The sequence below is a fragment of the Myotis davidii genome, unplaced genomic scaffold, assembly GCF_000327345.1.
Source record: "Myotis davidii unplaced genomic scaffold, ASM32734v1 scaffold215, whole genome shotgun sequence".
In the NCBI taxonomy this organism is placed as follows: Eukaryota; Metazoa; Chordata; class Mammalia; order Chiroptera; family Vespertilionidae; genus Myotis; species Myotis davidii.
The window spans coordinates 210,243-225,868 of record NW_006286975.1 but is presented as its reverse complement, the minus strand read 5'-3'; the positions used below and the strand labels follow the sequence as shown (position 1 = coordinate 225,868).

Genomic DNA, 15,626 nt, shown 5'->3' with positions numbered 1-15,626 from the left:
TCCAGCACAGTTTACAATAGCTAAGATTTGGAGACAACCTAAGTGCCCATCAGCAGATGAGTGGATTAAAAAGCGGTAGTACATCTACACAGTGGAATACTACGCCGCCATAAAAAGAAGGAACTTTTACCATTTGCAACAGCATGGATGCAACTGGAGAGCATTATGCTAAGCAAAATAAGCCAGTCGGAGAAACACATATATCACATGATCTTACTCATATGTGGGATATAATGATCAACATAATTTGATGAACAAGAATAGATACAGAGACAAATGGTAAGGACTGGAGGAGGTTAGAGAGAAACCAAAGGACTTGTATGCATGCATATTAGTATAACCAATGGACAGAGACACTGGGGCAATGGGGGCTTTCTAGTGGCAGGAATGACTGGGGGTTGTCAATTGGGAGAAAAGGAGACATACATAAAATTTTAGACATTAAAAAGGTAATTAGATCATAAAAAAGAGTAAACTACTGAGCTTGGAAGCAGAGCCAACCAGATAGAGGAAAGAATTAGAGATATTTAAGATAGGAATATACAAATGACTTAAACAAGAAGAGAGAGACCTGAGCATAAAGAAAAATGAAAGAGGTCTATGAGAACTATATGATTCCATGAGAGAAAGCAATATTAGAATAATAGTCATGACAGAAGAGGAAGAGAGAGAGAACGGAACAGAGGGTCTATTGAAACAAATAGTGGATGAGAACTTCCCAAACCTATGGAAAAAACTAGATCCTCAAATCCAAGTAGAAAACAGAACACCTTGTTACCTAAATCCAAAGAAACCCTCTCCAAGGCACTTCATACTAAATCTATTAAAAATTAATGACAAAGAAAAAATTCTCAAAGCAGGCCAGAAAAAAAGGAAGTGATATACAAAGGAAAACCCATCAGAATTTCATCCAACTTCTCAGCAGAAACTTTGAAATCCAGAAGACAATGGAACCAAATATTCAGACATCTGAAAGAGAGAGATTACCAGGCACAAATAAAATATCCAGCAACATTATCCTTTAAAAATGAAGGTGAAATAAAGACGTTCCCAGACATACAGAAGCTGAGGGATTTTATCAACAGAAAACCTCCATTGCAGGAAGTACTCAATGGAGTTATTCTTCCTGAAACAAAGAACATAAAGTCATAACACTATGATTAATATCACCAAAAAACTTACAGTGTAAAAAGGGATTTGTAATGATAAAACCATAAAAATTTCTGAACTGGCAAAGGAGGATGAAGATCAGATGCACTCAAAAGAAAAAAAGTACTGTATATATGCAAGTTTATTTTTTAAAAACCTAATGGTAACCAAACACAAAAATCCCCAAACCAGGACAGATGGCTTAAAGAAAGAGGAAACAGAGGAGAGATGTATGGAATAGTACCAAATAAAAACAACAGACAAAAACACAAAGGAAAATAACCAATGGAGGCACAGAGCTACCAGAAAACAAAAGATAAAATGGCTATAAGAATCCTCATACATCAATAACTACCCTTAATGTAAATGGTCTAAATTCACCAATAAAGAGGCATAGAGTAACAGAGTGGATCAAGAAAACAAAACCCAACCATATGCTGCCTATAAAAGACACATTTAAACTTCAAAGACAAAGGTAGTTTCAAAATAAAAGGGTGGGAAATGACTCTCCAAGCAAATAACATCCACAGAAAAGCAGGTGTAGCCATAGTTATATCTGACAAATAAAGTTAACAAGAGACAAAAATAAACACTTTATAATTATAAAGGGGACAGTACATTAAAAAAAAAACCTCACACACACAACATAACACTTCTTAATATATATGCACCCAACCAGGAAGCACCAAAATATATAAAACGACTACTCATAGAACTAAAGGGAGAAACATATCAAATAACAATCATGGTTGGGGACCTTAATACTCCATTGACATCTCTACTGGAACCACCAAACAGTAAATCAATAAAAAATATATATATATATCAACCGTAAATAACACACTAGACCAAATGAACATAATTGACACCTAAAGAATTTTTTATCCCAAAATATCAGATTGTACATTCTTCTCCATGCACATGAAACATTCTCAAGGATAGACCATATGTTGAGTAACAAAACTAGCATAAACAAATTCAAGAAAACTAAAATTATACCAAGAATATTCTCTGACTATGATGCCTTGAAATTAGAAATCAACTGCAAAATGAAAGTAAAGAAACTCACAAATATGTGGAAATTAAACAACATACTACTAAAAATGACTGGATCAAAGAAGAAATAAAAGATGAGATCAAAAGATATATAGAGACAAATAATAATGACAGTACAACATGTCAAAATTTCTGGGATGCAACAAAAGTATTAATAATAGGGAAGTTTATATCATTACAAACCTATCTCAAGAAAGAAAAATCCCAAGTAAACAACCTAACCTCACATTTTTAAAAAACTAGAAAAAGAATAGCAAAAGCAAGCCAAAGCCAGCAGAAGAAGGGAAATAATAAAAATTAGAGCAATATTGAATGAAATAGAGAACAAAAGACTATACAAAAATTAATAAAACAAAGAGCTGGTTCTTTGAAAAGATTAATAAGATTGACAAACCCATGGCTAAATTCACTAAGGAAAAAGTAGAAAAGGCCCATATAAACAAAATCATAAATGAGATTGGAGAAGTCACCACAGATATTACAGATATACAAAGGATCATACTAGTATATTATGAAAGATTATATGCTACCAAATTCAACCTAGAAGGAATGGATAAGTTCCTCAAAATATATAACATTTGTAGACTAAGTCATGAAGAATTGGAAAATCTAAATAGACCAATCAGCATTGAGTAAATTGAAACAACCATCAAAAACTTCCCCAAAGAAAACATCCAGTACCAATGGCTTTGCTAGTGAATTCTACCAAATATTTAAAGAAGATTTAAAACCTATTTCTCAATTTTTTCCAAAAAAATGAAGAAGAGGTAACACTTCCTAACACATTTTATGAAGCCAATATAACCCATTTACCAAAACCTGGGAAGGATAACACAAAAAATGGGAACTACAGAGCAATATACCTGATGACTACAGATGCAAAAATCCTAAACAAAATACTAGCAAGTGGAATACAATGATACATTAAAAAAATATATATTCTAATTAAGTGGGGTTCATTCCATGGCACAAGGATGGTTTAACATACACAAATAAATCAATGTAATACACCACATTAAAAGAAGGATAAAAAAACATATAATCTTAAAAATAGATGCAGAAAAAGGATTTCATAGGATAAAATATCCGCTTATGATTAAAACACTCAATAAAAAATAGGAATAGAAGGAATGTACCTCAACATAATAAAGGCCATATATGATAAATCCTTATCTAATATCATACTTGAAGGTGAAAAATTGAAAGCTTTTCCTCAAAGATCAAGAACAAGACAAGGATGTCCACTCTCACCACTCATATTCAACATAGTGCTAGAAGTCCTAGCCAGAGCAATAAGGCAAGAAAAAGAAATAAAAGGCATCCCAATTGGAAAGGAAGCAGTAAAACTGTCACTTTTTATGGATGACATGATTATATACATAGAAGACCCTAAAGATCCACCACAAAACTATTAGAAACAATACTTAAATACAGTCAAGTTGCAGGATACAAAATCAGGGTACAAAATTCCATTGTCCTCCTGTACACTAAGAGGACATAAAAAGAAATGAAAAAAACACACACCAATTTATTTTTCAATTGCAACCAAAAGAATAAAATACCTAGGAACAAACTTAACAAAGAACATGAAAGACCTATATACTGAGAATTACAAAGCATTATTTAAAGAGATTGAAAAAGACACAACAAAATGGAAAAATATCCCATGCTCATGAATTAGAAAAATCAACATAGTTAAAATGGCCATTTTACCCAAAGCAATATAACATATTTAATGCAATCCCCATCGAAATCTCAATTCATTTTTTAAAGAAATAGCACAAAAAAATCATCATAAAAAATAAAGAATGAAGCTGGAGGTATCACACTACCTGACTTCAAATTATACTACAGAGCTATGATAACCAAAAGAATATGCTATTCACAGAGAAACAGACACACAGATCAATGGAATAGAATATAGAGCCCAGCTATAAAACCATATTAATGTGGATCCATAATTTTTGCCAAAGGAGCCATAAACATATAAGGGAGTACAGATAGTATCTCCAATAAATGGTGCTGGGAAAACTGGAAAGCAAAAGAATGAAACTGGATTATAGTTTATCTTCATATACAAAAATTAATTCAAAATGGACCAAAGACCTAAATATAAGACCCAATACAGTAAGTTACATAGAAGAAAATATAGGTACCAAATTTATGAAACTTGGTCATAGAGAACGTTTTGTGAATTTGACCCCAAAGGTAAGGAAAGTAATAAGCAAAAATAAATGAATGAGATTATATAGGACTAAAAAGCTTCTCCACAGCAAATGAAACTGATAACAAAACAAAGAGGCAACCAACGAGATAGATGATATTTGCAAATAGTAGTTCTGACAAAGGTTTAATTTCCAAAATATATAAAGAACTCATAAAACTCAATACCAAACAAACAACCCAATCAGAAAGTGGGTAGAGGACCTGAAAATACACCTCTTCCCAAGAAGACATATGAACAGTCAATAGATATATGAAAAGTTGTTCAACCTCACTAGCAATTAGAGAAATCAAAACTAAAATGAGATACCACGCCACACCTGTTAGAGTGGCTATTATCAACAAGACACACAATAAGAAGTGTTGGAGAGGTTGTGGAGAAAAGGCAACCTTCATTCACTGTGAGTGGGAATGTAGACTGGTATAACCAGTGTGGAAATCAGTCTGAAGTTCCTCAAAAAATTAAGAATAGAGCTACCTATGACCCAGCAATCCTTGTCCTGGGTATATACCCCAAAAAAACTCGAAAGCATGTATCACAAAGATATATGAAACCCTATGCTCACTGCAGCATTATTCACAGTGGTCAAGACATGGACACAACCAACATGTCCTGCTACAGAGGACTGGATAAAGAAGATGTGCTACATATACACAACAGAATACTACTCAGCCATAAGTAAGTATGTAATAGTGCCATTTGCAACAACATCGATGGACTTTCAGAACATTAAGCTAAGTGAAATAAATTAGTTAGAAAAAGCTAAGAACCATATTATTTCACTCATATGTGGGATATAAAACTGAAACTCACGAACACAAACAGCCTTGAACACAATCACAAGAAGAGAACTGAAAAACACACAAAGACATGGAGGCTAAATAACATGTTAGTAAATAATAAATGGGTTAACAAAGAAATCAAAATACTTGGAAACAAATGAAAATTTAAAAAATAGCTACCCAAAGTCCATAGGACTTAGGGAAATCAGTCCTGAGAGGTAAAATCATAGCATTACAGGTCTATTTCAAGAAACAAGAAAAAGTTCAAATAAACATTCTAACTTTACACTTAAAGGAACTTGAGAAAGAGCAGAAAACAAAACCCAGACTGAGTAGAAGGGTGGAAATAATAAAGATCAGCACAGAAATAAATGAGAGTCTTAAAAATATCCCCCCAAAATCTATGAAACCAGGAGCTGATTCTTTGAGAATGTAAGCAAGATTGGCAAACCTTTGACCAGACTCATCTAGAAAAAAAGGAGGGTGGACCCAAATAAAAAACATCAGAAACCAAAGAGAAGTAACAACTGACACCAAAGAAATACAAAAGATTGTAAGAAAATATTGTGAACAACTATCTACCAACAAATTGGACAATCTGCAAAAAATGGATAAATTCCTAGAAACATACAATTTTCCAAAACTAAATGAAGAAGAATGGGAGGCTCTGAATACTAGTAAACAGATTGCAACTAGTGAAATTAAAGCAGTAATCAGAAAACTCCCAACAAACTAAAGCCCTGGACTGGATGGCTTACAGGTGAATTTTACCAAACATTCAAAGAAAACTAACACTTATCGCTCTCAAACTATTCCGAAGAATTCAAGAGGAGGTAAGACTCCCAAGCTCATTTTATGAAGACAACATTATCCTAATGCCAAAATCAGATAAAGACATGACAAAGAAAGAAAATTATATGCCAATATCCCTGATGAACATAGAGGCTAAAATCCTCAACAAAATATTAGCAAACCTAATCCAGCAATACATTGAAAAGATCATATACCATGATCAAGTGAGATTTATTCTGGGGATTCAAAGTTGGTACAATATCCGCAAAACAATAAATGTGATACACCACAGAAACAAAATGAAGAATAAAAACCATATGCTCATACCAATAGAGGCAGAAAAAGAATTATATAAGATCCTGCACCCATTTATAATAAAAAGTCTCAGAAAATTTGAAATAGAGGGAACATACCTCAACTTTATAAAGACCATATATGGCAACCCCACAGCCAACATCATACTCAGTGGGGAAAAACTACAAGCATTCTCTTATAAGATCAGGAACAGGACAGAGATGTTCACTTTTACCACTCTTATTCAACATAGCACTGGAAGTTCTAGCCACAGCATTTAGACAATAACAAGAAATAAAAGGCATCCAAATTGAAAAGGAAGAAGTAAAACTGTTATTATTTGCAGATTACTTGATACTGAACTCTAAAGATTTCACCAAAAACTACTAGAACTGATAAATGAATTCAGTAAAGTAGCAGGATACAAAATAAATATCCAGAAATCTGTTGCATTTTCATGAATTAATAATTAACTATCAGAAAGGGAAATTAAGAAGACAATCTGATTCACAACTGCTTTAAAAAGAATAAAATACCTAGAAATAAAGAAAGTAAAGGACCTGTACTCAAAAATTTTAAGGCACTGAAGAAATAAATTGAAGAAGATACAAATAAGTGGAAACATATATGGTGTTCATTGATAGATAGTATTAAAATCATTAAAATGTCCATACTGCCCAAAGTAGTCTACAGATTCAATGCAATTCCTATCAAGATACCAATCAAGTATTTCACAGAACTAGAACAAATATTACAAGAATATATATAGAACCAGAGAAGATCCTGAATAGCAACAGTGATTTTGAGTAAGAAAAACAAAGTGGGAGGAATCACGCTATAATAATAATAATAATAATATAATATGCCCTAACTGGTTTGGCTCAGTGGATAGAGTGTCAGCCTGAGTGCGGACTGAAGGGTCCCAGGTTCGATTCCAGTCAAAGACACATGCCTAGGGTTTTGGGCTCGATCCCCAGTAGGGGGTGTGCAGGAGGCAGTCAATCCATGATTCTCTCTCATCATTGATGTTGCTCTCTCTCCCTTCCCAATGTGTGTCTTTAGTGCTCCACCCCTGCACTCCAAGATTGCGGGCTCAATCCCCACTCCCCAGTCAGAGCACATATAAGAATCAACCAATGAAGGCATAAATAAGTGGGATAACAAATGGATGTCTCTCTCTCTCTCTCTCTCTCTCTATCTATCTATCTCTCTCCTCTGTGTGTCTCTCTGTCCCTCTCCCTTCCTCTCCATAAAAATGAATAAAATATTTTTAAAAACATAGGCAGTAAAATCTCAGACATTTCTCATAGCAATATTTTTTCAGATATATCTTCTTGGGTGAGGACAACAAAAGAAAAAAATAAGCAAATGGTACTACATCAAACTAAAATGTTTTTGCACAGCAAAGGAAATCATCAACAAAATGAAAAGACAACCCACTAAAGGGGATAATGTATCCACCAATACACCTGTTAAGGGTTAATATCCAAAATGTATAAAGAACTTATAAAACTGAACAACAACAAAAAACCCACAAAAAAATCCAGTTAAAAAATGGGCAAAGGACCTAAATAGACACTTCTCCGAAGGGGACATACAGATGACCAATAGACATGAAAAGATGCTCAACATCACTAATCATCAGAGAGATGCAAATTAAAACCATAATGAGATATCACCTCATACCTGTCAGAATGGCTATCATCAATAAACCAATAAGTGTTGGCGAGGATGTGGAGAAAAGGGAACCCTTATGTACTGTTGGTAGGTCTGCAGATTGATGGAGCCACTGTGGAAAGCAGTATGGAGTTACCTCAAATAATTAAAAATGGAACTACCTTCTGACCCGAAATTCCACTTTTGGGAATATATCTGAAAAAGCTTGAAACACTAATTTGAAAGAATATATGCACCCCTATGTTCATTGCAGCATTATTTACAATAACCAAGATTTTAAAGTAGCCCAAGTGTCCAACAGTATGAGTAAATAAAACATCTATGGTACATTTACACAATAAAACACTACTCGACTATAAAAAGGAAGGAAGTATTACCGTTTGTGATAGCATGGATGGACCTGGAGAACATTATGCTAAGTGAAATAAGTTAGTCGGAGAACGGTAAGTACCATGCAATTTCACTCATATGTGGAATTTAATGAACAGACTGAACTAACAAGCAAAATGGATTTAGAGATAGAGAGCAGGCAAACAGCTCTGGTCGGGGAGAGTGTTATGGGAGGGATTGAATAAAAAAAGAAAAAAGAGGAAGAACTCATGGACAGGAACAACAGTGTGGTGATTACTAAGTGTACTGGTTAATAATGAGGATTTTTTTCATTAGATGGAGTTACATAAATGTTGATATATATGTGATTTTATATGTATGCTATTTTGTTGTATTGACAGCAAGCTTCAAAACTTCCTATGTCAAATTTGCTGAAGGTGTTAACATCATAGATATTTTTATGCTTAAAAATGTTGAATTTCATGCCAAAAAAAAGAGCATTTGCAGAAAGTTTTAATTCATTACTTTATTTTGAAGAAAAGTGCTGCTGAATACTTCGGGAAGCTTATGGTGAACATGCTCCATCTCAAGATACTTGTGAACGCTGGTTTAAATGCTTTAAAAGTGATGGTTTCGATGTGAAAGACAAAGAACATCCAGGTCAACCGAAAAAGTTTTAAGACCAACAATTGCAAGCATTATTGGATGAAGATTCGTGTCAAACTCAAAAACAACTTGCAGAAAAATTAAACGTTGCTCAGCAAACAATTTCCGATCATTTACAAGCAATGGGAAAGATTTTAAAGGAAGGAAAATGGGTGCACATCAACTGAACGAAAGACAAATGGAAAACTGAAAAGTCATCAGTAAAATGTCACTTCAGCAGCACAAAAGAAAATCTATTTTTTTAATTTTGTTTTATTGCTTAAAGTATTACAAAGAGTAGTATATATGTCTCCTTTTTTTCCCATTGACCTTCCCCCAGCCTCCCCTACCCCCCAGTGTCTTGTGTCCATTGGTTATGCTTATATGCATGCATACAAGTCCTTCGGTTGATCTCTTACAGCCACCCCCTCCCAACCCTCCCTGGACTTCACGCTGTAGTTTACAGTCTGTTCGATGCTGCTCTGCCTCTGTATCTATTTTTGTTCATCAATTTATGAAATTCTTTTTGGCATTGAATATTGACGGGCAATGAAAAGTGGATTTATTTTGAGAATCTCAAACGCACAAAATAATGGGTTGATCCAGGTCAACCATGAACATTGACTATAAGGCGAAATCGCTTCAGAAAGAAGACAATGCTCTGCGTTTGGTGGTATCAGGAAGGTGTGGTGTATTATGAGCTTCTAAAACCAGGTGAAACCGTTAATACTGATCGCTACTGACAACAAATAATTTGAACCATGCTTTGATCGTGAAACAATCAGAATAGGCCAGAAGGCATGGCAAAGTAAGTTTGCTTATGTTGACGCACCATCACACACTTCAAAACCAGTTAAAGACACGTTAAAAAATCTTGCCTGGGAAGTATTAAACCACCTGCTGTATTCACCAGACCTTGCTCCTTCAGATTACCACTTGTTTCGATCGATGGCACACGCACTTTCTGAGCAGCACTGCAAAACATATGAAGAAGTGGAAAATTGGATCTCTGAATGGTTTGCCTCAAAACAAGAAAAGTTCTTTTGGGACGGTATCCACAAATTACCTGAAAGATGGGAGAAATGTGTAGCCAGCGATGGACATTATTTTGAATAAAGCACTTTTGATGTTTCTCTTGAAGTTATTGTGTTTTCTTTGATTACAAAATCCACATTATTAACCGATACACCTAGTATGGAGGGAAGGAGTGTGGGCAGGTGGAAGAGATTATAGGGGGAATAAATGGTGATGGGAAAAATAAAATTAATAAAATAAAATAATAAAATATGAAAGTGAAACATACATACAAAGTACAAGCCCCAGATTGTCATAAAGAACCTAGACATCTAAGGATCAAACCAATATGCAGCAATTCGGGGGGCGGGGGGGGTTGTATTACCAACATAGTATGAGCTGTTTATGTCAAAAGTTCTTCAAACACTGCCATGGCAACAGGAGAAGAGAGCAAATCACATATGTGTTAGGAAAGTGAATATCCAGGAAATAAAGGAAGTGCTACCCCCAACAGTAGGAAAAGAAATCTTGAGGTAATGAACATCTGAGAGTCAAAGGAAAAAGGTAAAACCTAATCCTGTCCCCAAACCTCCCTTTAAGCCTAAATAGGAACTTGGACGTGTATTTTACTAAACAGAACCTTAATAACCCTGCTGAATCCTGAGTGGATATTATTTGATATTTCTTTGATGAAAGTAGTGGCCACAAGTATAAGAGGAAACAGGAAGTGTCAGGAAAGAAACTTGTTTGTGCTTTTGGGACCACATTGTTCTTTTAATATAACTGTAGTTTTGAGCTCAAAAAATCATCATTCAATCAATGCTTCGGTACCCAAAATTTAACCTTACCCCCAATATTAATCCTGACTTCCCATTAGGAATGGGGACATGGACTTTACCCAACAGGACAACATCTAGCCAATGTTAGCTGGCATCTGCCAATTAGACAGTAAATTTCTGGTTGATAGATGGGTTGGGCATACTTTGAATTGTTCTCTGTGTTAGTGAGTCACACTGGCTTCTTGGACAGGTGTTGAAGTTGAAGTTGTGTGTAGCAGCACAAAATGGAGATAGTTTTGTAGATATCTCTTAGACCAGGGGTCAGCAAACTGGCTAACGTGACCCTTTACCTGTGGCTTCTTTTTACATTTTTAAAAGGTTGTCAAGATAAACTATATGGGACAGAGCCCAGATATGGCCTGCAAAGCCTAAATTATTTACTATCTAGCTCTTTACAGAAAAAGTTGACTGCTCTGAATAGATTCAAATTCTCCTCCTTTCTAATCCCTTTAGAGATTTTGGAATTTGGGGAGTGGGCATGTGATTTTGAGACACAGCAGCTGTTCTGGGATGTACTTTGGCCCTTAGCATAGCCAATTCTGCCATAGAATAATCCATATAATTTCAGCCTCTTACTGTTTCATCCTCTATCTGATCAGTTCATACTATTAACAAAACTCTGTGTATGTATATTTTCACAAGATTTTTTTCTGATTTTACTCAGGGGCTTCCTGGTCAGAAAGGATCTAAAGGTGAACCTGTCTATACCCAAGGTAGTTTCAAAGGAATGAAGGTAAGAGCCTCTGAAGCAGACAGCTGAGTAGGCTATAAGCTGAGTTCCTCCAGATTGGGCCCCAGATCCAATAAAAACATTTCCAGAACTAGCATCTGTGTCTCTATTTAAGAAGCAGACCAAGCTGTATTTAAAAAGGACCCTGAGCATTTTGTGGTACAAACACTGACAGAAATGTTTGTAACCATACTGTCAAAGATATTTGCTTTATAGTATCTAGACCAAAAATAAAAGACAGATCAGCAAACAGTTTGCATGCATATCGTTTTCTTTGACAAGCTGAGACATTTCCTAGAGGCAGATACCTTTTGTCTGCTCTAGAATCCTTAATATCTGCATACCTTGGTATGAAACCATGTATGTCTCTGCCCATCTCAACATGGCCACCAGCCCAGGATCCTGGCCCTGCCCTTTTCTGTCCCTGAACCCAGGCCCATCACCCTTAGCTGGGACCCTGGCTCTCTGCAAAAATTGCCCATCAACTCTGAAGCTGGTTAGAAACTTTCATTTCTTCATTGATAAAAACCTTCTGTATTCTTGTGACTGAATTCTTGGTTTATACTGCCTGGTATCTTATGGACCCTCAATAAACTCTGTTGCCAAATGATTGACCCTATTTCCCTTAAAGAGTGGTAAGGGAGCCCATCATTTCCTTCCTAGAAAATCAAAATCTATGTGTCCAACATGAGAGGAAGGTGCATCCAAGCACATTCAGCTGAGGATGGCACCTTTCTGCCTTCCATCCACACACAGAGCCCCGAACATTGGAACATTGGAAGTCACTTTGGAATGGAGTGATGGGGGTGGCTGGACGAGAACTGGCAAAGGCACAGTATTTGAGCTCTTGTCCATAGATGCCACAGCAGAAGATAGAATGTAAGAGTTGGGAAAGACCTCATGATTGTTAGATTCATGTTGCTCATTTTACAGATAGAAAAGCTGAGATATACTGAGGCTGCGTGACTTGCTCTTTCCATTCTGCAGAGAGCTGATTTTTTACCATAAGCCAAGTGCAGTAAGACTAGCAGGTATCAAAATATGGGCATTGTCACAGCAAACATTGATTAGATAGTTTGGCCAAAAATAAAAGAGACCTTGGACCCAGTAGAACACAGCAATTTCCACAAGATGGTTATATTATAGATTTATACAGTGACTTAAGGTGGTGCAAAGTAATTAAAATGTAATCAGAGACTATATGCTCTGTTGATTCTCCCTTGAAATATCTTATTTGCATTGTGTATATATATGGGCATAGATTCTCTGGGGATGAAGGCACATGGGAACGTAGCTTGCTTTCCTCCAAAAAGAGAAGGAAGATCACCAGCCCACAAAAACAGTTTCTAATAAGTTCCCCAAAAAAGTAAAAATTAATTAATTCAAGTAAAATATGAAATCCTGTTCAACCAAGGCTATAATATTTGCCTTTTAGAGTCTAGACTTTTCTTAGGAAAAAAGTAAATGGTTGAATATATCCAATTCATACATTATTTAAAACACAGAACCTTGACAGAAGAGGACTAAGCTTCAGCAAAGCGTTTTTATGCCCAAGCATTTTAGGGCGGTCACCTATGAAATACCACAGACTTGGTTTATTAATCTCTTCACTCTTCTGCCTTTTTCTGTTTCTCAGGGGGATCCTGGGCTACCTGGACTAGATGGAATCACTGTAAGTTGTTACTTATGTGTTGAGCTCTCAATGTTTAGTCAACAGTTACTGATTGTCCCTTTTCATTCTTCCCTTCAGTGTTTGAAGGTCTTTGTAGACCTTCTCAAGAAAAATCCATAGAAAATGAGTCACACTATTGTCTTTTTTCCAGATGAGAAAGTATTGATGGGATAGACTGTCCACCTCAAAGTTACACAGCAGGAAATCTTTTAAACCTTTAGACCAGGAAACTGCATACTCCCTGGTACAGAATTTTGCATTTCATTCAGCAAGCATTTACTAAGTGTTTCCTGTGTGTTGAGAGTGTTGTCAATAAAACAAAAGTACAACACTCTTCTTTAAAAAGTGTTCTTTATAAAGCAAATTTTAAGGGACTCTAAATAATAGTGAGTCCATGAAAAGCTGTGAGTTGTATTAATAAGAGCTTTCTGTTTTCCTTGAGTTTCTATATTATCATCATTTTCCTTTGAAATGGCTTAAGAAAGGCCCTCCTTTTTTCCTTATTGCCTATATCAGGGTTCCTTCCTTTCTGCTTTATTCCAGAACAGATACTAAGCACCTACTCTCAAAAAAATTCTACAAGTGATCCCTGAGGCAATGCAGATATGGTCTCTGCCCCCTCCCTGACCCAGGATGTGAAACACTATTAGGAATGTGGCATAAGAATTCCACAAAAATTTTAAGGAAGAGATGCTGTCCAACTAAGGATACATCATGAAAGACTTTATATTTAAGACTAGAGGCCCGGTGCACAAAAATTTGTGCACTCGGGGGGTGGGGGGGAGGTGGGGTCCCTCAGCGCTGCCTGTGCCCTCTCACAGTCTGGGACCCCTCAGGAGATAACGACCTGCTGGCTTAGGCCTGCTCCCGGGTGGCAGAGGGCAGGCCTAATCCCTAGATGCAGCCCCTGGTCGAGCTCAGAGCAGGGCCGATTGGGGAGTTGGGGCACCACCCTCTGTCATGCACAGAGCAGGGCAGATCAGGAGGTTGCGATGCCACCCTCAGTCACGCTCAGGGTAGGGCCAATTGGGGGATTGGGGTACCGCCCCCTGTCACACTCAAGGGAGGGTCGATGGGGAGGTTGTGGCGCCACCCCCTGTCATGCACAGAGCAGGGTCCATCAGGGGTTGGGGAGCGCCCCCCTGTCACGCACAGAATAGGGCCCATTAGGGGGTTGAGGAGCTCCCCCCTGTCACTCACAGAGTAGGGTCGATAGGGGAGTTGGGGCACCGCCACTGACACACTCAGGGCAGGCCCAATGGGGAGGTTATGGCTCTACCCCGTCACACACAGAGCAGGGCCCGTGGGGTGGGGGGCTTGGGGCGCCACACCCTGTCACACACAGAGATGCAGGACGATCAGGGGGTTTGGGTGCTGCCCCGTGTCACGCTGATCTCGGTGCTGGGAGGCATATTACCCTTTTACTATATAGGGTAGAGGTCTGGTGCATGGGTGGGGGCTGGCTGGTTTGCCCTGAAGGGTGTCCTGGATCAGGGTGGGGGTCCCCACTGGGGTGCCTGGCCAGCCTGGGTGAGGGGCTGAGGGCTGTTTTCAGGCTGGGACTGAAGCTCCCAACTGCTCCTTTTTTTCTTTTTTTTTTCTTTTTTTATTCTGGGCCACCTTTAGCTCTGAGGCTCCAGCTCTTAGTCCTCCGCTCCTGAAAGCAGGTATCTGGTTTGTTTCGGTTCTATAATCGAAACTCTATCAACTCCAGCTCTGAGATCCCAGCTGGCTGAAAGCTGGTTTCTGGGGTTTTGTTTAGCTTCTATATGTTACAATGTTTCTTAAACTGCTGGCTCAGAGGCTGGCAAGGCAGGCGGGGAATGTTGCAGTCCTCTGTCACTGAAGCAAGCAAGCCTCATGTTAGTTTCAAGCTGCCTGGCTGCCGGCCGCCATCTTGGCTGGCACTTAATTTGCATATCACCCTGATTAGCCAATGGGAAGAGTAGTGGTCATACACCAATTACCATGTTTCTCTTTTATTAGATAGGATAGAGAAGGGAGCCTCTGAGAAGTATGGATGATGTTTAGACTGGCTGGCAATGGGAGGAAGCTTTCTAAACAGAGAGTAGTGTGAGAAAAGCTAGGCAATAAATAGGATGTATGCAAGCACACATGCAAACAGAGATGAACGAGTAAGGACCAAGGACATCCAGTCCCCTACAGCTAAACAACTGTTATAGGTGGTGTGTTAACTAAATTTGTAGAATAACTATATTTGCTGCATAGCTTCTCTTAGAAATCATTTCCCTACCTGCAGAGGTACAATGTTTATGTACATACACAGGCATGATAAATAAACCATGTAGATTTGAAGAGGGAAGTTTGGTGGCTGAGTAGAGGCCTGGTGCATGAAATTCATGCATGGGGCCAGTGTGTCCCTCAGCCCAGCCTGCACCCTCTCCAATTGGAGACCCCTCGA

General features: G+C 37.6%; 1 protein-coding gene across 1 annotated transcript in view; it reads left to right on the top strand.

Moving 5' to 3' along the window:
• COL4A6 (collagen type IV alpha 6) overlaps nt 1-15,626 on the top strand; it is a 111,866-nt gene that overhangs the window by 36,867 nt on the left and 59,373 nt on the right. Inside the window, exons 5-6 of the mRNA XM_015560721.1 lie at nt 11,467-11,535; nt 13,169-13,204. Of these exons, the coding sequence (XP_015416207.1) occupies nt 11,467-11,535; nt 13,169-13,204 (105 nt within the window). The remainder of the gene's footprint in view (nt 1-11,466; nt 11,536-13,168; nt 13,205-15,626) is intronic.